The sequence below is a fragment of the Ochotona curzoniae genome, unplaced genomic scaffold (assembly GCF_017591425.1).
Source record: "Ochotona curzoniae isolate NIBS_2020 unplaced genomic scaffold, NIBS_Ocur_1.0 patch49, whole genome shotgun sequence".
In the NCBI taxonomy this organism is placed as follows: Eukaryota; Metazoa; Chordata; class Mammalia; order Lagomorpha; family Ochotonidae; genus Ochotona; species Ochotona curzoniae.
Window position 1 is genome coordinate 102,553 of NW_024467027.1, and position 25,982 is coordinate 128,534.

Genomic DNA, 25,982 nt, shown 5'->3' on the forward strand with positions numbered 1-25,982 from the left:
AGAATTGCTAACAGATATGTCTTGAAGTATTTGAGCTTAAGTTATCAGAATAGGATCTGTTGCCTCCCCGGTACCTCGTTGTGGCGTGGAAGCAGACCACTGGTGTGGGAGCCAGTAGCCCCTTCTGCGACACTGCTCTGACTCCCCCACAACCTTTCCTATCGTGTGTCTTAGCTACCAGCATTTTAAGAAATATAGCAGAGTCCTTTTACTTCTGAATTTAGTCCTTACATATTAAGTAGGAATTTGTGGCAATGAAGCCAGAAGTAGATTTTGCTTCATTCAAACTGTAGTTGGTTACTATGATTAAATATTAAGGCAGTGAAAAAATGTAGATCATTGTTCTCATACTGACTTAAAATTCAGTTACTCAAGACACTGTATACGACTTATGTTTCAGAAATGGACCTACGACGAACGCTGCTATTGTTATTCCCGTGGAATCAAGCCAATGCTTTGGAGAATTTTCTGGTCCGTCCTCTTTGTCTCCCTACGAAGATGGCCAAGATCCCAGAAAAGGAGTTTTTAATAAGTCGAGATGTACAATCTGTAGCAAATTAACAGAGGTCTGGATTCGCGTCTATGTTATTACTGTGTACACTAATGCATAATTTTAAGTTCAAATATCTAAGTCTACATAATACAAGGGTCCAGGATCGTTTTAAATTTTGGCTTTGAAAGGAATGCTCAAATATGGTAGTAGGGCTTTTCTTTTAAGATTGGTTTGTTTATTTGAAAGTACAGTTACAAAGAGAGAGACAGAGCTTCCATCAACTGCTTCACTCCCTGAATGGCCACAGTGGCCAGAGCTGGGCCAACCCAAAGCCAGTAACCTGGAGTATCTTCCAGGTCTCCCACATGGATTTAGGAGCCCAAGCACTTGGGCCATCTGCTACTGTTGCTTTCCCAGGCACACTAGCAGGGAGCTGGGTCAGAAGTGGAGCAACCAGGACTTGAAACTCTGGTGCCCTCATGGGATGTCAGCTTTAGCTACTCTGCCACAGTGTTGGCAGTAGTTGTAAGGTATATTTAGTTCTTAATAGTAATGCTAAATTAACATGTGATTTCAGGCAGGACATAAGAAACAACAGATCCTGAAGAGAGTGAATATATGCTGTTGGCTTAATTTGGTGATATTGTAATCTTTGCAGCTGCTACTAGAGGGAGAAACAGGAATACAGACAGTCCTTCCTTTCCACAGTCCTTGTTACCTAGATTTTATATTGGTTACCCCCAGAGTCTTACAAGTCAACTTCATGATTTTATCTTAGTTATCACATTGAAGAGCTCTTTTATTGTGGATACGCACATACCATTCTGGGTAATATTGACTTCTTTGGAATCTCACCAATCTTCAAGGGCATTACGTTTTGTCTTATTTAATTTTAAGTGATTTGAAAGAGAGGCTTGTGGCCCGGCGGCGTGACCTAGCGGCTAAAGTCCTCACCTTGAACGCACCGGGATCCCATATGGGTGCCGGTTCTAATCCCAGCAGCTCCACTTCCCATCCAGCTCCCTGCCCTGCTTGTGGCCTGGGAAAGCTGTCGAGGACGGCCCAAAGCCTTGGGACTCTGCACCCACACGGGAGACCTGGAGGAAGAGGTTCCTGGCACCTGGCTTCGGATCGGCATAGCATCGGCCGTTGTGCTCACTTGGGCAGTGAATCATCGGACGGAAGATCTTCCTCCCTCTCTGTCTCTCCTCTCTGTATATCTGCCTTTCCAATAAAAATAAATAAATCTTGAAAGAAAGAGAGAGAAAGAGAGGCTTACCAGAAGAGGGAACAAGGAAAAAGTGATCTTCCATACACTGGTTCACTTCCCAAATACATGACTGCTCTGTCCAGGGCTGGGCCAGGCTGAAGCCAGAGCCTGAATTTCCAGGCAGGCCTTCTGCCTGAATAGCAGGGGGTCAGCCATTGGCCCATTTGCTGCTTTCCCAGGAGCGTTACCAGGGGGCTGGATGAGGAGTCAAACAGCCAACAGTTGACTTGCTCTCCTAGGAGACGCTGATGTCACAGCTGGCAGCTAAGCCCATTGGTCCACTGTATCAGCTCCAGAGAATGGACTGCGAGGCTACAAATTTCCGCTTCATCTCTTTTAAGCAGTTCATAACAGAACTTCCAGTTCATTTCTTCTGTTCTTAAATGTGTTTTCTCCATTGAGATGCTATTGGGAAACCTGGTTTCTTGTACAGAGCAGTGACTGACTGCTTTACTCGTCTGGTTCATTTCGTTAGTAAGTTCTGATTTTTATTCTAGATTCGCCATGAAGTCAGCGTTAATAATATAACGCATAAGCTGTGCAGCAACGACTGCTTTGATAAATACAGACTGGCCAATGGTCTCCTGATGAACTGCTGTGAGCAGTGTGGAGAGTATTTGCCCAGGAAAGCTTCAGGAACCAGCATCCTAACTATCCGAGATCAGCAGAAAAAATTTTGCTGCCAAAGTTGTGTTAACGAATACCAGCAGGTAATTCTTTTTTATTACCTTGAATTGACTGAGCACACAATAGCCTTACCCTGTAGACTTGCCACAATGTCTTGGGACCTTGTTCAGCTAGTTCCGTTTTGTCATTCTGTCGTTTAGCCGGCTTGTCTGTTGCTGTAAATAATTTTTGTTGTGAATGTTGACTCTTTGCCCAAGTTAGGAATTTTTCTTTACCCTTTTGCACTCCCACTAGCAACCTGATAGTTCTGATTTTGGTGTCGTGCTGCCATGATGCTCATTGTGGTTCTAGTCAATGTCCCTGGTAACTAATGTTTCGTCATTAAAAAATTTGCATTTTCAACTTGTTGGCCCACTTCTAAAAACTACAGTTTAATATTTAGTTGCAGAAATTCTCGTTATGTTCTGGATATATATCTTTTGTAAATAAATGTCTTTAGAAAGTTTTTTCTCAGAATTCCTTTTCTCAATGTTTTTGAAAATGCAACATTTTTTATTTTGAAAATTGTGTTTCATTGCTTGCTTCTTTTAAAATTTGTTGGAGAACCAGAACTTTGATCTGTCGGTTCACTCCTCAGATGCTTCCCACAGGTGAGACTAGGAGAAAAGCTGGCAGGAACCTAGGTCTCTCGGGGGGCTTTAAGGAACCCACTCATTACGGGCTAAGAGAGCTAACTTGGGAATCTGACCCGAGACTCCACTGTACTACAGCGGTGTCTTAGCTACTAGGCTAAGCATCTGCACCTGTTTGGTTCTTTTCAAATGTTGGGTTCAGAGGCATAATGATGAGAAGAGAGCTTGCGTTGGCTAGTGCATACCTCAAATGCCTGCAGCAGTAAACAGCCAGGGCGGAGCCAGGAGAAACCAGGATCCTGGACCTGCATCGGGTATGGAAAGAATCCGTCATGTGCCCAGGCATGCCAGCAGAAGGCTGAGGGATGCTGCAGAGGCTTGATCCCAACCACTGTAGTGGGCCATGCTGGCGTCCCAATTGGTTTTTTGTTTTTTTGGTTTTTTTTTTTAAGATTGATTTATTTTTGGAAAGGCAGATATACAGAGAGGAGGAGACGGAGAGGAAGATCTTCCGTCCGATGGTTCACTGACCAAGTGACCGCAACAGCTGGAGCTGAGCCAATCCAAAGCTAGGAGCTAGGAGCTCTTTTGGGTCTCCCACACAGGTGCAGGGTCCCATGGCTTTAGGCCGTCCTCACTGCTTTCCCAGGCCACAAGCAGGGAGCTGGATGGAAAGTGGGGCAGCTGGGAAAAGAATCAGCAGCCATATGGGATGACGGCGCGTGCAAGGTGAGGACTTTAACTGCTACGCTGTCGTGCCGGGCCCCCAATTGGTTCTTAACCCGCTGCATCCATAACACCTACTATAAGGCTCATGTTCTCTTTTTCTTTTTTCTTTTTTTCTTTTGTTTTTATTGGAAAGGCAGATATGCAGAGAGACAGAGACAAAGATCTGCCATCCACTGGTTCACTCTCCAAGTCACTGCAACAGCTGGAGCTGAGCCAATCCGAAGCTAGAAACCAGGAGCTTCTTCTGGGTCTCCCACGCAGGTACAGGGTCACAAGACTTTGGTCATCCTCTGTTGTGGAGCTGGTTTGGAAATGGAGCAACCGGGGCATGAACCAGCACCCACATGAGATCCCATCAGAAGTGGAATTGTGGAGTAGTCCAGACTCACCAGGCACTGATGAAGCGGGCTCATAGCCCAGGCAGTGGTTTAATCTGGGTCACAGCACTGGCCCCATTGTCACAGATTATCAAATCATCTACCAATTGTGATGAATAAAGTGTTAATGAATACCTGAATTAGGAGATTTCTCCATTTTTTTATGTGTGTCTCTGCCTAGCCAGACACACAAATTGCAGAGATTGTTACAGAAATTTCATCTTGGGCCCCACGTGGTAGCCTAGCAAGTCCTCACCTTGAACGTGCTGGGATGCTATATAGGCCCTGATTCTAATCCTGGTGTCCCCCGCTTCCCATCTGGCTCCCTGCTTGTCGCCTGGGAAAGCAGTGGAGGATGGCCCAAAGCCTTGGGACCCTGCACCAGCTCCGGAGGCCCAGAAGAAGCTCCAGGCTCCTGGCTTCAGATTGACTCAGTTCCAACCACAGCGGCTACCTGGGGAGTGCATCAGTGGACAGAAGATTTTCCTCTCTGTCTCTTCTCCTCTCTATATATCTCACTTTCCAATAAAAATAAATTAATTACGGCCCGGCGTGGTGGCGCAAGTGGTTAAGGTCCTCGCCTTGCACGCCCGGGATCCCATATGGGCGCCGGTTCTAATCCCGGCAGCTCCACTTCCCATCCAGCTCCCTGCCTGTGGCCCGGGAAAGCAGTCGAGGACGGCCCAAAGCTTTGGGACCCTGCACCTGCGTGGGAGACCCGGAAGAGGCTCCTGGCTTCAGATCGGCATGGCATCGACCGTTGCGCTCACTTGGGGAGTGAATCATTGGACGGAAGATCTTCCTCTCTGTCTCTCCTCTCTGTATATCCGCCTTTCTAATGAAAAAATAATAAAAAATAAATCTTTAAAAAAAAATAAAACATATATAAATTAATTAAAAAAAATTTCATCTTTGCTGTTAAATGTCAAAGATTTTTTTTTTTTTTAGCTTTGTTTATTTAAAGGGAGGAGTAACAAATTCAGTTATTCCATCGTCTGGTTTAGTACCCACAACAGCCAGTGCTGAGCCGGACTGAAACCAAATTTTGGAATTCAGTTCCTGACTTTGACGCAGGTGGAAGGGCCCAGGTACTTGGGCCATTGTTTCCTGTCTTCCCTTACACAGAGCACAGAAATAGGAAGGATTGAGTCATTCAGATTTAATTAACATCTCTGCAATTCAGCACAAACTTAAAATACCTTCATCACTACAAAAATAAATTCCATACTATTGATAATTACTCCCCATTTCTTCCCTCCAGTCCTCACTACAGAAAGTCGTAGGCAGCTGTTGATTCGCCTCTGCGAATTTGCCCAGTCTGAGTAGTTTCATAACTAGAACCGTATGATATGTGGCACTTTGTAAATGCATGTATCACCGTTTACAAGCTTTCATCTTGGGGCCAGCACGGTGGCACTGCAGGCTGGTCCTCTCTGGCTCCAGCATCCCATATGGGCTCTGGTTCGTGTCCCAGCTGCCCCACTTCCCATCCAGCTCCCTGCTATGGCCTGAAAAGTCAGCAGAGGAACGGCCGCTTGGGAGACCAGCAGAAGCTCTTGACTTCCAGCCTCAGATCAGCTGAGCTGTGGTTGTTGAAACCATTTGAGGAGTGAACAAGCAAATGAAAGATCCCTCTCTGCCTCTCTCTGTAAAATCTGCCTTTTGGGCCTGGCGGCGTGGCCTAACGGCTATCTTGAACGCGCCAGGGATCCCATATGGGTGCCGGTTCTAATCCCAGCAGCTCCACTTCCCATCCAACTCCCTGCTTGTGGCCTGGGGAAGCAGTTGAGGACGGCCCAAGGCTTTGGGACCCTGCACCCTTGTCGGATACCGGGAGGAGGTTCCTGGCTCCTGGCTTTGGATTGGCATAGCATCGGCCGTTGCACTCACTTGGGGAGTGAATCATTGGACGGAAGATCTTCCCCTCTGTCTCTTCTCCTCTCTGTATATCTGACTTTCCAATAAATAAGTAAATCTTAAAAAAAAAAAATCTGCCTTTCAAATAAAAATAGACCAATCTTTAAAAATAAATAAAATAATCAATATCAGTATAACATTATGGTTCATACATCCATTCATCCCTCTGTATGGACATTGAATTATTTCAACCTTTTTGACCATTATTAGTGATTTTGCAATGAACATTTTTATATAAGTTTCTGTGTGAATATGTGTTCTAATTCCTCTGGAGTATATATTCCTCTTTGAGTGGAATGCATTGATGTTGTGAGTTGATGTTTTTGATTTTTTTATTTTTTTTTCAAACTGTATTTACTTTGAGAGGCACAGTGACAAATCTTCCATCCCCTGGTTTGCTCCCCCACTGCTTTCCGCAGCCAGGGCTGGGCTGGAGTAAAGCCAGGAATTCCATCTGAGTCTTCAGGTGCGTAACGGTGACCCAAGTCCTTGGGCTCGTTCACTGCTGTCCCAAGGGGGCAGAGGGAACGAGGAGGAGCTGGGCCGTCTGCGTCCCGATTCAGGATGTGGCATCCACAGCCACAGCTTCACCCTGTGTGGCCATCGCGCTGGCCCCTCACTTGTTCCTGTTTGCTGATGTGTCCGTTGAGTATTTATATGTGCCTTTTAACGTTCTTCTGTCTCCTTGAAAGGCAAAGAGAGACAGGGGCAGGATCTTGTACCAGTTATTTCATTTCACAGATAGCCATGATAACCGTAGCTGGCCCCAGGAAGGAGTCGAGCAGTGAAGCTCAGGGCCAGCACAGGTTCAGCTGCTCCCTGGGATATGGGTCTTGCAGCCACCCGGGAAGTGAACCAGCAGGTGGAAGACCTCTCTGTCTCTTCCTTTCTCCATACATTTTTCAAATAAATAAATGACTCTTAGGAAAAAAAATAGCTTTGAATTTCTCGTTGGATGTCAGGGACCCCAGTGCTTGAGCCATGGTTTGTTGCTTCCCTAAGTGTTCATTAACAGAAAACTAGAAGTTTGAGACCCGAACTCAGGCACTCTAAGTAATATGACAATATTTTAACTATTACGCAAACAACTACCCCATGTGAATTCATTTTTTTTTAGCAATCACAGAATGAAATTGTAATCTATCTTATTTCTTCTCAGATGGTGGAAACAAAACCAAAACTGTTCTCAGCATCAGATAACAGAAAAAGGAATGCTGTTGGAGATGAAGAAGAAGAGGGAAAATCATATGGATCTTCAAATATGCTTTTGGAAGCATCAAGGGAAATCATAGCAGAGAAAAGGGAAAAGACCTGCGAGCCACAGGCCTCGGCGGCGTGCAGCACCGGTCCGTTTCTACTCCTGCCGAGTGTGGCTCCAACCTCCCTGTTAACCAGGGTGGGTAGGATCCAAGAGCAGCTGGAAGACTCGGTCACAGCAGGCTTGCTCTGTGCAGACTCGGTCACGGCAGGCTTGCTCTGTGCAGACTCGGTCTCGGCAGGCTTGCTCTGTGCAGACCCCGGCACGTGGCCTCGAGTTTTAAGTGCTAAACAACGAGATACTCTTGTTGAAAATGATCTGCCTCAAGTAAGAAATTTTAACTTTCCAAAAGATAATACAGGGAGGAAGTTTTCAGAAACCTACTATACACGAATTCTTCCGAATGGTGAGAAAACCACTAGACCCTGGTTGCTTTATTCAACCTCAAAGGATTCTGTCTTTTGTCTACATTGCAAACTCTTTGGGGAAGGAAAAAATAGGCTGAGAAATGAACATGGATGCAAGGACTGGCAGCATTTATCACATATTCTGAGTAAACATGAAGAAAGCGAGATGCACATCAATAATAGTGTTAAGTATTCACAATTAAAATCTGACTTAAGAAAAGGTAAGACTGTTGAAGCTCAGGAACCCAGCTTATGTGGGGATGAAACGGGTGACGGTGTGCTGCTGGTGTGTATGTAAACACACTTGATTTCTGATGACAAACACTGAGAAAAAGATTGTATGGTGACAGTAAATATTGCGAGCTATTCAGAAATACTTCATTAACAGTACACTTAAAAGCAAGTCATTAGTAAAGAATATTCCAGATTTACTGGTCAATATTGCAGATTGTACCAAAGGCAACTTTTCTCTATCACTTCATGCCTTTTTATTTTGAAAAAAAAAAAAGAAAAGAAAAGGGCAGAGTGAGCTTGTGGCTGCGGCTTCCCGCTCACGGTGGCTTCGGGAGCCAGGGATTGGCCAGGCTGAAGCCGGGAACCTGAGTCTGCACCTGGGCCTCCCGCACGTTAACCTGGAGCAAGGAGAGGGGCCGGGGTTTCAGACCAGCACATCCAAAAAAAAGCAGCCACCTGCATGCCACAATATCTGTCCCATACCTTGAGAAAAATGGACATTTAAAAACTGCCACTTGGCGGATTTGGTTAGTACCACATTGAAACAGGCAGGAATGACATACCAACTTGAATAAGACATTTAGGTAAACGAGGCTAGCCAACTTTATCAAGAAAAAGCAGTTCAAGGACAGAAATGGGATCTGAACAGAAAGGTTAAACCAAATACATGAGGTTTCTTTAGTGCTTTTTACAAAGCAGCGTTGCTATACTGAACAAGGTGGTTAACTTGCATTTGGTGGTTTTAATCTTTTTGTTTTAATTTATAAGTGTTTCAGTTCGAATTGTATGAGAACTATAGTGATAAAGAATATATTCATATATTTTTATGTTGGTACAAATATAATAAATACTTAAATAAAAAAATGTTAAGCTACCCTCCAAGTATTTTTTTTTAAGATTTATTTATTTGTTATTACAAAGTCAGATATACAGAGAGGAGAGACAGAGAGGAAGACCTTCCATCTGATGATTCACTCCCCAAGTGACCACAACAGCCAGTGCTGCGCCAATCCAAAGCCAGGAGCCAGGAACTTCCTCCAGGTCTCCCATGTGGGTACAGGGTCCCAAAGCTTTGGGCCGTCCTCGACTGCTTTCCCAGGCCACAAGCAGGGAGCTGGATGGGAAATGGAGCTGCCGGGATTAGAACTGGTGCCAGTATGGTATCCCTGGCGCATTCAAGGCGAGGACTTTAGCCACTAGGCCATGCCACTGGGCCCAAACCAATGAATTTTAAGGTAGCACAGCATGAAAAGTGGATTGCTACAAAAATATAAACATGTGTGTCACCTGGCACGAATGCAAAAGATTTTCACAAAGCTCATGACAAATGTGTTACAAAAAAACTATTCAAGCTCCCACAATTTTTTTTTTAAGATATGTTTATTTGTATTGGAAAGGCGGAGAGACAGAGAGGAGGATCTTGTATTGCAATGATTCACTCCCCATGAGGATGCAAGGGTTGAAGCTGAGCCGATCCGATCTGAATCCAGGAGGAAGAAACTTCTGGGTCTCCCCCATGCAGGTGCAGGGTCCCAGGGCTTTGGGCCATCTTTAACTGCTTTCCCAGGCCACAGAGAGCTGGATGGGAAGTGGAGCAACTGGGATATAAACTGGCACCTGCATGGAATCCCAGGCTTGTGCAAGGTGAGGACTTTAGCCACTAGGCCCTGCATTATTTTTCTTAAAAAATTATTTTTCTTGAGCAAAGGCAGACCTTGGTTCCACACAATGCCACCATCGTGCATTGGGAGGGACCCAGGGGAGTTCAACCTTGGGGCCTGGGTGTGGAGAGCTTCCAGCAGCCTGATGGCTCCTGGGAGCACCCAAACCAGGTTTGACTCAATGCTTGGGGTCCTAGCCACTGCCACAGCTGCCATTTGTGAACGAGTCCTGATCTTTCAGATGCCCAACGCATAAATTGGCACTGTTCTCTACCCACTAGCTGCCCCGGGGCCAGCTCGGGGGTCTTGGGGTATGGTATTGCTGCGTTAGGGATGTCCGTGAATGAGGCCACTGTGCGTGTTGGTGAGGAATCAATCCTGAGGGACTCCCAACAACAGGGTAACTTTACTTGCAGGTAAGTGAGGGGATGAGACCTGGTGGTTTGGAGGAGGGGAGGCTGGACTATCTGTATAGGTCAGATTGATGCACCAGCCTACGTGTGAGTCCGGTGTAGGGCTTGTTATCACCGAACAATGCTGACCACCGCATGCCAGTCCACACAACAGCTAGGGCTGGGGATCTGTCCAGCAAAGCTAGATCCCGGTACGTGACAGAGTGTCAGATCAGGTGACACATCAGGCAGGGCCTAACCAGCACACAAGAGAGACCTGCCCAGACTGTTCTTGGTCCCTGTACCCATGAGTGATGGTAGGTTCCATGGTCACACCTAGCTCAGCTCATTACCACCCCAACTCTTGAGCTAACCAGCAGGACTTGTATTTCCACAGGGTTGGACAGCACCTGCATGTGCATCCTAAAGCAGGGTGTTCCCGGACTTCAATGTTCACCATCTCATACAAAGCCAAGATGGAAGGGGAGACTATGCCAGACACTGGCCTGAAACCCGCTGGCATGTATGAGATCGGGGTTTGGGAGTGGGTCAAGTTGGGGAACTTAGAAAACCCCTAGTGGGTCATAACTCTAATGATCACATGGTCCAGGCCTGCGGGTTGGGCAATCTGGGCAAAGTAGCTACAACTTTTGGCTAATGTGTGAGTTGGTTATGGAAAAGGGGCAGACTGGAAAGGACCAAGCAAACCTTAGTTCACAAGCAAGAACAGAAATCAGGCTGGAGCACAGGTCATGCCAAACTAGGCTCTTACACCTACTGATTTGCATGAGCCAGGAATAGACTGAGCAGGGGCAGGCAGGTCATGCCAGGCTACAGCATCTAAGGCAAAGAACAAAACAACTGAGGGGCTATAGCAAGCTGGGTCAGAGCAACCACTGGGCGTGTGCACAATCTATGGCTGGGAACAGGACTGGTTGGGGAGCTTGACACCCTGGCTAGGTTGGGGTTCCCACTGGTGAATGTGGGGGCTGGAGTGGGAGCTGTGTTCTGCTCTGGATATGGCTGCAATGTTCCTAAGCACAATATGGATCGGGGCTGGATGCACCGAGCTTAGCTAGACTCTGCACCATCTTGGTGCTCTGGAGGACCAGGGTAGATGTAGAACAGACTAGGCTAGGTCTCTTCCCCTACTGAGCCATGTGTGAGCCCTATGTGGGTATGGACAAGCCATGGCTGGGCTGAAACATCCAACAGGAAGAACCGGAATGGGTTGAAGGCCAGTCAAGAAAGGCATCTGTTCCTGCCAGGACTGAAACTGGACTAGGTAGGGCTGGTCCAAACACCTACCCGTGTACATAAATGTAACACTGGGAGAGGTTCTAATGGAGGAGCTTTGGGAAACTCCATGATAGGGAGCAGCCCAGCCCAGGCCACGGAATGGTACTGACCGGCATACATTTGGCACAGGTCAGGGACAGAGCAGGCTGAATAGTTCACATCATCCCCTGGCAAATCTGAGCACGAGAATGGAGTGTGGGGTTGGGCCAGGCTCGGTCACAGTACACACCAGTACACATTATGGCTGGGCTCGGCTAGGCTGTAACCCCCACCACTGGGAGCTGGAATTAGCAGTGGGTCAGACCAGCCCAGGTCAGGGCTACAGCACCCACTGGCAAATGCCAAAGCAAGGAGGGCATGGCAAACCTGGCTGTAGCACCCAACCAGCACACATGAAAACCGGGGGGAGGGGTGAAAGGGCAAAATGGTTGGGGTAATGTGGAAGGCTCCCCTTGCTGGACAGCCACGCCCGTTGGAGAGCATGAGTTGGAATGGGGGCAGATCAGACCAGGCAGGGCTACAGCACCTGTGGGCCTCATGTGAGCTAAATCAGGAGAAAGCTAGTACATAAGTTAGAGTGAGGTTGGGCTTTGCTGCAGCATCAGCTGGCAGAGGCTGGCACTGAGGGCTAATTCTGTCAAGTTAAACTGCAGAACACCCTGAGAGTGCAAGATCCGGGAGTGGGAGTGGACCCATTAGGGAAATAGTGGGCACCTCCCTCTTGGGTTACCACTCCCACTGGAGAACATGAAAACCAGGACTGGGGCAGCGGTGGCTAGACAGAACAGTACCCACCAGCATGTGTGTGGCCTGGATAGTGGGGCTGGTTGGGTTGAACTAGGTTTCAATGCCCACTGACATGTATGAGAGCTGAATGGGATGTGGGACAAACTGGACCAGTCTGCTGTACATACTGGCAAGCACAGGAACCAGGGCAGGGGTTGGGCCTGGTGGGGGTTACTGTGGATTGCTCTGACTAGGCTGCAGCTCCCACTGGTTTGCATGAGGGCTGAGTGTGTGGTGGGCAGGATGAGGCTGGGTTCCAACACTCGTTGGTTCATGTGGAAAACAAGGCTGGAAACAGAAATGACCCCAAAAAAATGCACAAAATCAGGACTGGGATCACCTCAGACAAAATTTCTTCAGGGATCCCTCCAACTGAACTGCTGATCTCAGAACTCCAACCATCAAGAGAAGTGCAGGTCCCATGGTCTGACCACGGAGTGCATGTGTCAAAGCTGAGCCTCCTCAGAGGCTCAGACAGAGCAGTGGACAGCATATCCAGGTGCACACAGAGGATATGGCAGTCCATCAGAACCTGCAGAGGAGACCTAGTGTCACAACGGAGGAAGGAAGACAGAACAAATCGATCATCTACCCCAGGTATGTGTTGGCAGTGAAGATCTGGGCAGATGGAGACTCTAAGGGGCATTATGACAGCCAGTGGATTCTGGAGAGATTTCATTGTGCTTGGAATGACGAGACTGGCAGCAATTCAGAAGTGCTGAATTATCAAAGCCACATCAGCAGTGCCCTTGGAGGATACCCCAGGTTGTGAACCCTGAGACGAGGTTGGAGGCTGGGTGGAGCTTCTCCCTTTATCCTTTATCTCCCAAATACACAAAGAAAAAAAAAAAAGGAGAAAATGTGGAAACAATGGTCTTACTCACTTTCCTGTAGCCCTTGACTCTTTGTGTCCTAATTAACTATGTAAAGATTATCAAAATAAAATAATAATTAAAAAAATATTTTGGGGGGCTTAGCACAATATACTAGTGGGTAAAGTCCTTGTCTTGCATGCACCAGGATCCCATAAAAATGCCAGTTCTTGTCCCAGCTATTCACTTGTATTTAACTACTTGCTTATGGGCTGGGAAAGCAGTTGAAGATGGCCTTACCCTATTCTGCCATCTTGATTCTCCCTATGTCACAAAATTAATTTCTTTCCTTTTCAGTGTTTTTTTTTTTTTAAATTGTTTGTTTCTGTTTTCTATTTTTTCAACTTTCTACTGCCAAACCAGAAATCAAATCCCGTTTTAATTATTTTGATTTTTTTCATTTTTTAAAATATTTTTGACAGTCTTTACATAGTTAATTAGGGTAAGAAGGTTCAAGGGCTATAGGAAAGTGGGTAAGATTATTATTTCCATATTGTTTCCTTCATGTGTCTGAGGTAAAGAGGGATATTGAGGGAGAAGCCCCACCCAGTTTCCCACCCACCCCAGGTCCCGGATGTGGGGCATGCTCTGAGATACTTGCTCAAGTGGTTTTGATAGTTCACCAGTTATGAATCGCTGCCAATCTCACCACTCCAAGCACGATGAGGTCATTGAAGAATCCACTGATTGACATAGTCCATCATAGAGTCTCCGTTTGCCCAGTATTTCGCTGCCAACATATAGCTGAGGTGGTTGATTGACTTGTTCTGTCTTCTGTCTTTTCATGGTTAGGGTTCTGAGTCCGGCATTTCGATTGGGGAGATCCCCAAAGAAACTTTGTCTGAGGTGAACCCAGACCAGATTCTTGTATGTACTAGCAAGTACAGGGCCCAGCACAGTCCATTGCCCCAATCAGCTGGTGGTTGTGATCGCTGGGTTGGTTCTGTTTTCAGCTCCGACTTCCACTGGAACCAATGGGTGTTGCAGTCCAGCCTGGTTCTGCCCAGCACACACTCGGCCCTCACATAAACCAATGGGAGCTGCAGCCTAGTCAGAGTGACCCACAAAACCCCTATCAGGTTTGCCAGCATGTGTAGCAGACTAGTCCAGTCTGTCCAACATTCCATTCGTCTTTCATACATGTCAGTGGGTATTAAAGCCTAGTTCCATCTAACCAGCTCAACTATCCAGCCCTCACGGATGTTGTTGGGTGTCTCTCTGTCTAGCCACCCCAGCCCCTGTCCTAGTTTTCATGCCCTCCCATGGAAGTGGTAACCCAAGAGGGAGGAGCCCACTATTTCCCTCCCAGGTCACTCCCACTCCCAGATTATGCACTCTCCAGGTAGTTTTGTGGTTTGACTTGGCAGAATTAGCCCCTAGTGCCAGCTTCTGCCAGCTGATGCTGTGGCTAAGCCCCAACAACCCTCACCCACTCTAATTCTGTTTGCACCAGTAGGAATAATCAGTCCAGCCTGGCTTTTCCCTGATCTTGTCCACATGAGGCCCACAGGTGTTGTAGCCCTGCTTAGTCTGGTCTGCCCCCATCCCAGCGCATGCTCTTCAGTGGGAGTAGCTAGCTGTTCAGCAAAAGAACCACACCTTATTCCCATGCCAGCTCTGTCCCCTCCCTTCCTGGTTCTCACGTGTGCTGGTTGGGTGCTGAGGTCACTTCTGGCACAGGCAACCTCATTTTGGCATTCCATATTGTGCACTGGTTTTTGTCACGACTGAACCTGGCTCGACCCACACTCTGTTCCAGTGCTCGGATTTGCCAGTGGATGACGTGAACTGATTCAGCCTGGTCTGCCCCCGACCCATGGCAAATGTATGCCAGTGGGTAACTTTCCATGGCCTGTTCTGGGCTGTTTCCTATCATGTTTCTTGCACTTACCACTTACCTGCCAGGTCTGTGTCCTGCCAGAGGAGTTGCCCAGGCTCCTCCATCAGAACCTCTCCCAATGGCAGATTTTGCACATACCATTCGGTTTATGAGCCAGCCCTACTCAGTCCACCTCCTGTCCTAGCAGGAACAGTGGCTTTTCCTGACTGGCCTTCAACCCATTCCGGTTCTTACTGTTGGATGTTTCAGCCCAGCCATGGCTCGTCCATACCCACATATGGCTCAGACATGGCTCAGTAGTTGAGACCTAGCCTAGTCCATCTCACATCTACCCTGGTCCTCCAGGACACCAGAGGGTGTTGGAGTCTGGCCTGGCTTGGTGCATCCAGTCCCATTCCACACTTGTGCCAAGGGAGACTACAACTGTATCCTGATCAGAACGCAACCCCCATTCCAGCCCAGTTAGGGTGTCCCCTTAGCTCCCCAGTCAGGTCTGTTCCAAGCCATAGATCACGCGCATGCCAGTGGTTGCTCTGACCAGAGAAGGTCTCCCCTAGAAGCCGCTGAACTTATCTGGGCCAATAAGATGCTAGACTCTATGCTAGGTATATGCTTGCAATGATGGAATCTCATCTGAACTTGAGCTGTGGTTATGCAGCAACTTGGAGGAATCCACCATGTGCGAAGGGTTATGGGAGAGGTGGGGGGAATCCCATTGCCTATAAAACTGTATCACATAATACAATGTTATTAACAATAAAAAAGGATTTATTTATTTTTATTACAGAGTCAGAAATACAGAAAGGAGAAGAGGCAGAGAGGAACATCTTCTGTCCGATCATTCACTCCCCAAGTTAGTGTAACGGCGGAAGCTGGGAACCAGGAACCTCTTCCGGGTCTCCCACATGGGTACAGGGTCCCAAAGCATTGGGCCGTCCTGACTGCTTTCCCAGGCCACAAGCAGGGAGCTGGATGGGAAGTGAAGCTGCCAGGATTAGAACTGGCACCTATATGGGATCCTGGTGTGTTCAAGGCAGGACTTTAGCCGCCAGGTCACACCCCTGGGCCCATTCATTGGGAATCTTTAGGATTGATTCACATCCCAGAAACACAGTGGGTTCAACATGGAGCTGCATAAGCAGCGATTCAAAGAACCAAACCCCAGAGCTCCTGCCAGGCGGCCAGCAGGCAGAACCTGGCGTCAAATGGCTGCACTGGCTGCCCGTTGACAGCTCACCATGTGTACGTGGTGGCTGGAGTCAGGGATCCCAGCATAGAGAAGCCCTGGCCTGAGGCCCACCAGCAGCAAGGAGGCTGCAGGAAGTTTAAACTGCCAGGCCCAAGGTTGTGCCCCTCCCCAATCCCATCCACTGCTCAGTGATGATGGCGGGTGGGCCCTGGCCCTGCCCAGTCATGGAAACCTCCCCCCCTTGGTTTACTCACCCTGAAGGGAGCAACCTGCGAGCCCAGGGACAGCTTACCACATGCACGCGGTTGCTGGAGCCACGGATCCCAGCATGAAGATGCCCTGTCCTGAGACCCCCAGAAATCAAATCCTATAGATTGTTGGTAAAGATTATTTTCCTTCAATTAAACTTCTTGTTGCCATTCCCTCTATTGCTTAGGACCAAGTCAAAACATATCTTCCCTGCCCTTTGACCGTAATATTCCATCTCTGCTCTTTCTCCTTGGTTTCTCTTTCTGTGAGCTGCAGACTATCCACCATTCCAGTTTCAGCTTCTTCAAAAAGGCAATCTTCTGCTTTAATACTTCCATTGCCTCAGTGTTAGCTGTTAGGGATTCCATGAAAAAAAAAAAAAACTGCCACAATTAAACACTAAATATTTATTTCTTCACAGTGTTGCAAGTGTCAAGCCCTGTTTATAACGATGTTAATATCAGTTATGGCCCAGACTCATCACCTCATTAATGTCAGTTACTTCTACATAGCGACTGTTTCCACATGCTCTCATCTTCTTTGGTATCGGAAATTAGAGGCTTCTACATGTGAAGTGTGAGGGCTGAAGTAGAAGGGGATTCAAAGCAGGGAGGTCATAGTTCTTAATAACTGGTGGCTACCCAGTGGTAATGGGTTGGTTTAGAACGTTTGTATTTAGGATATATTTTGAATGTAGTAGAGCTAATGGGATTTCCCTTAGTTTGATGGTTTGAGGATGCGAACCATTCATGAAGGGAGTCGAGGGGGATAGGATATGGCTTCTGGTCAAGAAGCTTGCTTTGATTATATTCAGTAGCCTATTTCAGTTCCTTTTTGCTTTCACTGGTGGAGTGGTAGCAGCCAAAATGAAGTTCAATGCCTTTGTGACTTCAAACTGAAGCAAGAACGGAAAAACTCATTTCAATGTCATTTCCACAGCTGTAGGAAGATTATGCCTAAGTGTCATTGCAAAAAGCTGAGACAGAAGCACAGCATGCAATCCATGCCTACCAAAGGGGTGACGAAGTACAAGCTGTGCGTGGACACATCACAGGCCAGCCAGTTGGCAATCCAGGTTTATAGGAAGAAATACATCACCAGCAGTGAACAGATACACAGAGAGAAGGCCAATGGCCAAAGGCCAATGGTGGCTACCCATGTGAGCAGTCATGCAACAAGGTGGCTACCAGTAGGCTACAACTGGATGAAGACCAGGAACACATTCTTTTTTTAAAATTTTTTTCTTTTCAAAGGATTTTATTTATTTTTTATAGCCCAATTGCAGAGAGAGAAAGAGGGAGAGAGATAGAGAGAAAAGACTGAGAGAGCTTCTATCTGCTGGTTCAATCTTCTATTGTCTACAAGGGCTGCCTGACCAAAATCAGGAAGCAGGAACTGCTCCTGGGTCTCCCCAGGTGGATGCAGAGGCCCAAGTGCTTGAGCCAGCTTCCTCTGCTTTTCCAAGTGCCTTAACAGAAAGCTTGATTGGAAGTGGAGCAGTTGGGACTCAAAACCTTGTCTATATGGGATGCTGGACTACAAGTGGAGGCTTAAGCTACCTTGCCATGGTGTTCCCCTGAACTGGGAATTTTCATCCAAAGAGGGAGGGGGCAGCGGTCTTAATATTGTGAGGGACCAGGAGGAATGTCACATGGTCCATCCTTTAGCTCCTTTCCTGTAAGATGTGCTGGAAAACCATGCACTTCCTAAGAGGAGTACAGCTACAATTTTGCTTTTTCTAAAATGAAACATGTTGGACTTCTAAACAATGTTTCTTCTATCAATAGTTCATGGATTTTTTGTATTGCAGAGTATTTCTGTATTGCCTTTATTATTTGTTCATTATTCAATTGGAGGAGATTTGGTTTGTTTCCTTTTTGTTGATTGTAAATAAAGCCTCTATGAACATTTGTATAGAAGTTTTCAAAATTCAATTTAAAGACTGAGAGACAGAGACACCCCACTCATTGGTGCATTCCCCAGACCCCCACATCGGTCAGCTAGTGCTGGGCCAGGCTGGAGTGGCAACCGGAAACTCAGTGCAGGCCTCTCTTGTGGCTATCAGAAACCCATCATGGAAATTATAATTGCTGCCCCGAATCTATTAGCAGAAGCTGGTGTCGGGAGTCAAAGCATGATATGGAAGATGTGGCATATTCATATTAATTAAAAAAAAAACTTATTTGTTCACTGTCCAGCAGCGATTGATTTGGTGCACGAAGCCTATAATAACATTCGTGGCGTGGACCTCCGTGATGGTCACATAGCCAGAAGCTTATTGCCAGGATCAGACTTGTAAAAGACAGGCCGGCATGGTGTCCTAGTGGCTAACGTCCTTGCCTTGCATGTGCCAGGATCCCATATGGGCCCCGCTTGGGAAGTGAATTGTCAGATGGAAGACCTCTCTGTCACTCCTTGAAGGGTGTCAAGTAGACATCGGGGGAGGGGGCTCCGATCCCTTTACATTTCAACAGCCAGAGACAGATCCCAAATGCATAATCAGCAAGTCCTTTATCTAAACCTGTGGACCAGGAAGTTTCCTGTCCATTCATCTCCATATCAACATCTCCCAGGCCTTCCAGAAGAGCTTCAATTAGCTTTTTGGCAAAAGATTCAACATGTCTTCCCACATATTTGAAAGGGAGAGTTATGGAGAAGGTGAGAGAGAGAGGCCTCCCATCTGCTGGTTCACTGTCCAAGTGGCTGCAGTGGCCAGAGCTTGGGGCAGCTGAAAGTAGCTGGGAACTTCATCCAGGTCTCCCACCTGAATGCAGGGGTATGGGCATTCAGCTCAACCTTTGCTGCTTCCCTAGATGCACTCAAAGGGAACTGGACAGGAAGCAGAGCAGGTGGGACTTGAACTGTTGGCCACAGGAGAAGTTGGTTTTGCTGGGGGTGCCTGGACCTGCTGAGCCACAATGCAGTGGGTAGACGTGGGCATCTCACCCATATGGGATATTTTTTCTGAGCATGCTGTTTCACTCAGATTTAGAATGGGGTTACTGTTGTCAAGCATGGAAAGGTTCAGCTGTATGAGAAACTGCAACGTTTTGCAATGTCATCATGAGTTCTTTGTCATATGTAGAAAATTCACAGCATGCCAGGACACGAATGGGACACGGTGGAATGGTTGAGATGAACACTGGCCTGCAAATCGCAAATGTTTACTTCTTGTGTCTTCATAGAAAATGTTTGGTGATCTTTGCTGTAAGTTTTTGGCGAATGGAAGTTCATGATCTGGTCGTATTAATTTTATAAGCAATTTTGCTCTCTCTCAAGTCAATAATCATCAGCACAATTCTTTTTTTTTAAATTTTTATTTAAAATTTTTTTTTTATTTTGACAATCCTTACATATTTAATTAGGGTAAAAAAGGTTCAAGGGCTACAGGGAAGTGGGCAAGACCATCACTTCCATACCGCTTCCTTCATGTATCTGAGGTAAAGGGGGATATAGAGGAAGAAGCCCCATCCAGTTTCCCACCCACCCTAAGTCCCGGATGTGGGGCATGCTCTGAGATACTCGATCAAGTGGTTCCAATAGTTCACCATTCCAGCACAATTCTTTTATAGAATTGGATAACCTAGGACCCAGCCCTGAGTCCATCCTAAGCCAGTAGTCAGGAATTGCCTCTGGGTCTCCCATATGGGTGCCCTAGGCTAAAGTCCTTGCCTTGCATGCACAGGGTTCCCATATGGGTGCTGTTTCATGTCCCAGCTGCTCCACTTCCCATCTCCCTGCGTGTGGCCTGGGAAAGTAGTGGAGGATGGCCCAAAGCCTTAGGACCCTGCGCCCACATGGGAGACCTGGAAGAGGCTCCTGGCTTCGGATCAGCTCAACTCTTGCCGTTGCAGCCACTCTGGGAGTGTGCAAGTGGATGGCAGATGTTTTTTTCCCTTCTCTCTGTAAATCTGCCTTTCCAATAAAAATAAAGAATTTTTTTAAAAAGCGGGATTACTCAGCAGCTGCATTTAAAAACCCTGCTGTTGATACAGGAAAGGCTTTTACATTAACTGGGAAATACGCTATTGAATAGCACATATTAAATACAAAAATGCTCACGTTTTGCCGTAGTCTGTGATCATTGGTGTTGATGCTTAAGGGCCTAGACGTGATCCTGAAGTCTTGGCACGCCGCGCTGCCTTCGGCATACGCCCCGCCCCGGAAGTGCGTCGGGAAGCCGGGAGCGAGGCTGCAGGGCGCCGCGCCGAGGCCTGGCGACGCGCAGCCCGTGCGCACGCGCACACGGCGCCCCGGCGCGGCCCGGGAGGAGGGGCGGGGCCCGGGCCGGCGTCTCGCCTTCCAACTGCAGCTGGCGGCGGCGCCATTTTGAACGTGCGGCTCCCGCGGGCGTGAGTCACCGGAGGTCGTCTCGGTCCTCTCCTCGCTCGCGTGCCCAGCTCTATGTAGAGTCGTCCACGCCCCGAGAGCGAGGCCCGCCACCGGTATCTGAGGCGAACGCGTTGAGATGATGCTAAGGGGCAACCTGAAGCAAGTGCGCATTGAGAAAAACCCTGCCCGCCTTCGCGCCCTCGAGTCGGCGGCGGGAGAGACGGAGCTCGCGCCGGCCATGGCGCTGACGCTGGCCGGGGAGTCGGCGCCGGCCTCCGCCGCGGCCGCCGACGACCACCCCGAGGAGGAGGTGGGCTTCACCATCGACATCAAGAGCTTCCTCAAGCCGGGCGAGAAGACGTACACGCAGCGCTGTCGCCTGTTCGTGGGCAACCTGCCCACCGACATCACGGAGGAGGACTTCAAGCGTCTGTTCGAGCGCTATGGCGAGCCCAGCGAGGTCTTCATCAACCGCGACCGCGGCTTCGGTTTCATCCGCCTGGTAAGGCTGGCGGGCGGCCGAACAAAGGGGCGGCCGACGGCTCGGACCCCATCTTGGGTCTGGCCGCATGTTCCCCCGTGGGCGTGGGGGGCCAGCGTCCCGATCGGCTCCCTGCAAGGCTTTCCTGGGTCGGGAACCCCATTCTCTGCCCTTCCCGGCCCGGCCCCGCGGGGTCCCTCTGCAGGGAGAGCTCGCCCCTGCTTCTCCGGGTCGAGGGAAGATGGTCTCCTGGCACCGGGGGCTTTGTGCCTCCTGCCCGCTGCTCGTCCACGCGGGGAGCGGACGCCGTGCCCCGTGGTTTTTGCAGTGTGTGAGCCTTGAGGAGGGGGTTCACACTCAGCAGCCAAGGCCAGCTCTGTTGGGGTTCCTCGGCGCGAATTCATCATTGTCGTCAACGCTGCAGGGGCATCCTTCCCCAGCCGTCCTCTCTGTTTCAGAGCGGGCCTGTTCTCTGTGGTTTTGGTGGTCGTTGCGCACAGGCAGCTTTTCTTACCGTCCCTTGAACTTTCTTTTTTTTTTTTTTTAAAGATTTATTTTTATTATTTTTTCATTGGAAAGGCGGATATACAGAGAGGAGAGACAGAGAGGAAGATCTTCCGTCCGATGATTCACTCCCCAAGTGAGCCGCAACGGGCCGATGCTATGCCGATCCGAAGCCAGGAGCCTCTTCCGGGTCTCCCACACGGGTGCAGGTTCCCAAAGCCTTGGGCCGTCCTCCACTGCTTTCCCGGGCCACAGGCAGGGAGCTGGAAGGGAAGCAGGGCTGCCGGGATTAGAACCAGCGCCTATATGGGATCCCGGGCGTGCAAGGGGAGGACCTTTAACACTTGCGCCACCGCGCCGGGCTTTCAAAATCGAATTTGGGCTGTGTGTGGACAGCGCCAAGTCTTTCATAGGAGAGACGGTTGTGATTTTGTTTTTGTTTTTTTTTTTTAACAGACCCACCTCTGAACGTCCAACTGGGGTTAGTGAAACATAAGGACTTCTCCTTAAAATTCAAGTGAAATAATCACTGCACTTTGAAGACGTAATTACAGATAATGTACTTAGTACAGCTTGTAGAACTAGAGAAAACTTGTGTACATGCAAAAATTATCTTAAGGAAATTAGGTTTTTCACAGTGAAGGAACTTTGGGTAAACTTGCCAAAAGGATGTTATGTAACATGCCCATCATGCTTGGCCCCTGGCACCATCTTACTCCGTGCTGAAATGGGTATTTCTGCAGGCACAAGAATGAAGGGGCCGTACGGACCTCTTTAAAAAGCCTTTTGCTTGAAAACAAACCGGAGAACAAACCCATTGAGGAGAGGAAGGCTTTTCCTTATCTTTCAGGCTGCTGCGGTGACACTTGCCTTGGTTGGCACACCCCGGGTGTCCTGTGGAGCTTGCTGTCAAGATGGAATGGTTTTTCCTTTGTAAACATGGCTGGATGAAGTTGTGTGATGTGTTATGTATCCATTCTTTAAATAGGCACGTGACAGAGACCACTTGTTGTGTTGGATAGCACGGCTCAATTGTGGTTAAAAAAAAAAAAACAAACCGGTTGCACTAGCAAATGAGAGATGAGAAAGGCCGCCCCCCTGTCTTGTGCTCCCCCCCATTGGCACTCCAAATGCTCTGTGTAGCAATGTTACAAGTTTGTTACAAAATTTGACTATCTGGGGGAATATTGCAGTTTGATTTCAGCTCTGAACCAGGTCAATTTTAAAATGCATCAAATATTTTTTTACTTAGACAACTCGATACATACTTGATCTAAATATAAATATTGGTATAGTGGCTTCAGTGACTGGATGTATTACGCTTGCTTTAAAATATCAGTGTAATTTTATCTGATTTACATTTTTGGAAAGAACTTTGTGGATAAGCTTTTAAGTGCAGTACATTTTCTTAATAGTTGTGGGTTTTCTGCTTAATTCATGGGGTGAAATAAATTGATACTGTGTGGAGTCAGTAATAATAGTATGTATTGGTTGGGAAAAGATACTAAGTGGCTGTTCATGTAAGATCGTAATGGGAGGTGGTACAGTGGCTCAGGAGGCTAGTCCTTCACCAGTGGGTGTCAGGCCACCAGTTCTAGTGCCCGTTGCTCCACTTTCAGCACGGCTCTCTGCTTGTGGCCTGGGAGGAACAGTGGGGGATGACCCACTTCCTTGGGACACTGCACCCACATGGGCAATCTGGGGGACCCTATTGGCTCCTGACTTCAGGTCAGCTTAGCTCCAGCTGTTGCAGCTACTTGGCGAGTGAACCAGTGGATGAAAGATCTTTCTCTGTGTTTCTCCTTCTCTCTGTAAATCTGCCTTTCAATAAAAATAAACTTTTTATTTTTAAAGATTTGTTTTTATTGGAAAGGCAGATATAGAGAGAGAAGGAGAGACAGAGAGAAAGATCTTCTGTCCACTGGTTCACTCCTCAAGTGACCATAACAGCCAGAGCTGAGCTGATTTGAAGCCAGGAGCTTCTTCCAGGTCTCCCAAGCAGGTGCAGGGTCCCAAGGCTTTGGGCCGTGCTTTATTGGGACACAGGTAGGGATGGGAAGTGGAACAGCTGGGAGAGAAACTGAGCTGGTGCCTTCATGGGATCCTGGCACCTGCAGGGTGAGGATTTGGCCACTGAGACAGGACTGAGACTTTTTTTTTAAGATCACAGTTCATATTGTGAACTTCTGTTAAATTAAGGATAAAGTAGCCTGCGTGTGCATTTTCAACACATTTTACTATGGACTTTAGATTAAAGTTAAACTAACTGAAAAGTTGTACTTTTCTTTTAGAGATCTATTTCTTTTATTTGAAAGGCGGATTGCGGAGAGCAGGACAGACAGGATCCTCCTCTCACTTGGTCACCCTCCATTGACCTCAGTGACTGCAGCTGAGTCCATCCCAAGCCAGGAGTCAGGAACTTCCCCTGGGTCTCCCATGTGGGTGCCAAGGCCCTGAGCCGTCCTCCAGTGCTTTCCAAGGCCACGGGCAGGGAGCTGGATCAGAAGTGGAGCAGTCAAGACTGGAGGCGCCCATATGGGAAGCGGTTGAATACATTTTAAAATTAGTTCAATATAGTTAAACCGGTCTCAGTTTGTGTTGAATTATTTTCTGCTTTTGGTTTACTAAACTGTGTATCTGTAAGGGTAATTCACAAAGTGGTGGTCCATGTCCAGCCGTTTCAGATCTCTTAGTCTGTGTAGGCCGCTGAAATTGTGGACCCTGGGTCTCTAACATCTTCTCATTTAATCTGTTCACTGAGAATCTACAAGTGGCCTGGGAAAGCAGCGGAGCCTGACCCCAGTCCTTGGACCCCTGAACCCCAGTGGAGACTTGAAAGAAGCCCCAGGCTCCTGGTGTGAGATTGTTTTCAGTTGCAGCTATTGTGGCCATTTGGGGAAAGAAGCAGCATGTTGATTTCCTTTTGTTATTTTTACATATTTTTGTCTTTGTGAGAAGCAGAGACGGAAGTGTTCTGCTTGCCTCTGCACTCCCAAGGTGCCTGCAACAGCAGCTTGGGTCTGGCAAACCAACCCAGAGCCTAGGACTCTGTTGAGGTATGCTGTGGCCCATGGGGAGCCAAGCCTCTGTGCCACCAGGGGCTGCCTTCCTGATGCATTATCAGGAAGCTGGAGTGGAAGCAGAGTGACCTAGAACTGGTGTGAGTTTGGAAATCAGAGTTACGGAGAGAGAAGGGGAGAGACAGCAGGCTGCATATGGGATCCCGGTGTGTGCAAGGCAAGGACCTTAACTGACACGCTATCATGCTGGGCCCAAAATTTAATATATCTTTAACATTTTTTCATGTCATTAGATTCTCTTGTTAACATGGAACATTTCACAATATGGATATATTGATAGTTATTTAATACATTTTTATTAATTGACTTGAAGCTTAATTACGGTTGTAGCAACAGATTTTATTTGAATTCTTTTTCATTCTGTGGTTCTTTAGGCTCATGATTTTCCCTTCCACTCTGTCTTGTCCCCTCCTTCCCAGTGGATTTCGTTGTATTCATTAACTTAGCAGCTTTGTAGTGGGCAATTTTAATTAGCTGGATAATAAAACATTTTCGGGGTTTTTTGTAAGATTTATTTTATTTTTATTACAAAGTCAGATATATAGAGAGAGGAGGAGAGACAGAAAGGAAGTTCTTCCATCCAACGATTCTCTCCCCTAGTGTCCGCAATGGCTGGTGTTGCACCATTCCGAAGCCATGAGCCAGGAGCTTCCTCTGGGTATCCCACACGGTTGCAGTGTCCCAAGGCTTTGAGCTGTCCCCAACTGCTTTCCCAGGCCACATGCAGAGAGGTGGATGGGAAGTTGAGCTTCCACGATTAGAACTGGCGCCCATATGGGATGACGGCGCATTCAAGGTGAGGACTTGGGCTGCTAGGCCACTGTGCCAGGTCCAAATGCATGCATCATTTGTTTAGTTCAAACTCTTGTGATTTATAGAGCGTTGTCATCTAACTATACCTCATCTATTTCAAGTTTTACTTGACAGTGTTTTTTCAGATTTGAGTAAGAGAGAGAAGTCATAAGCGAACACATGCTTTCGGCCATTAGTTCACCCCTTAGTTACCCAAAACAGCTGCAGGTGGGACCTCAGCCGCTGCCTCCCCAGCGTCCACATGAGTGGGAGGTTTAATCAGGAGCTGGAGCTGGGGACCGGGTGTGGAGCTATAGACATTTGAAGCATGAGACCAAATACCCACCCTGTACTAAGAACTTTTTTTGTTTCATTTTTAAAAATTTATTTTTTTTTTGGGCCCAGCACCATGGCGCAGTGGTTAAGGTCCTCGCCTTGCACGCCCGGGATCCCATATGGGCGCCGGTTCTAATCCCGGCAGCCCCACTTCCCTTCCAGCTCCCTGCCTGTGGCCCGGGAAAGCAGTCGAGGATAGCCCAAAGCCTTGGGACCCTGCACCCA

At 47.7% G+C, this 25,982-nt stretch overlaps 2 protein-coding genes across 5 annotated transcripts in view; both read left to right on the plus strand.

Moving 5' to 3' along the window:
* Positions 1-20,565, plus strand: part of LOC121168066 (zinc finger MYM-type protein 5-like) — a 31,530-nt gene extending 10,965 nt beyond the window's left edge. The window contains exons 4-7 of the mRNA XM_040997836.1: positions 401-566; positions 2,261-2,473; positions 7,205-7,630; positions 20,335-20,565. Coding sequence (XP_040853770.1) covers positions 401-566; positions 2,261-2,473; positions 7,205-7,630; positions 20,335-20,565 — 1,036 coding nt within the window. The remainder of the gene's footprint in view (positions 1-400; positions 567-2,260; positions 2,474-7,204; positions 7,631-20,334) is intronic.
* The window catches only part of LOC121168063 (paraspeckle component 1), an 83,034-nt gene continuing 77,585 nt past the window's right edge, over positions 20,534-25,982 (plus strand). For 2 of the 4 annotated variants that reach the window (XR_005885685.1, XR_005885684.1), the window contains exon 1: positions 20,535-21,066. Coding sequence is in view for 2 of the 4 variants with exons in the window: in XM_040997833.1 (XP_040853767.1) it covers positions 20,701-21,066 (366 nt within the window). In the remaining 2 variants the exon portion in view is untranslated. Of the gene's footprint in view, positions 21,067-25,982 lie in introns of all 4 variants that reach the window. The other 2 variants (XM_040997832.1, XM_040997833.1) reach the window with 2 other exon arrangements.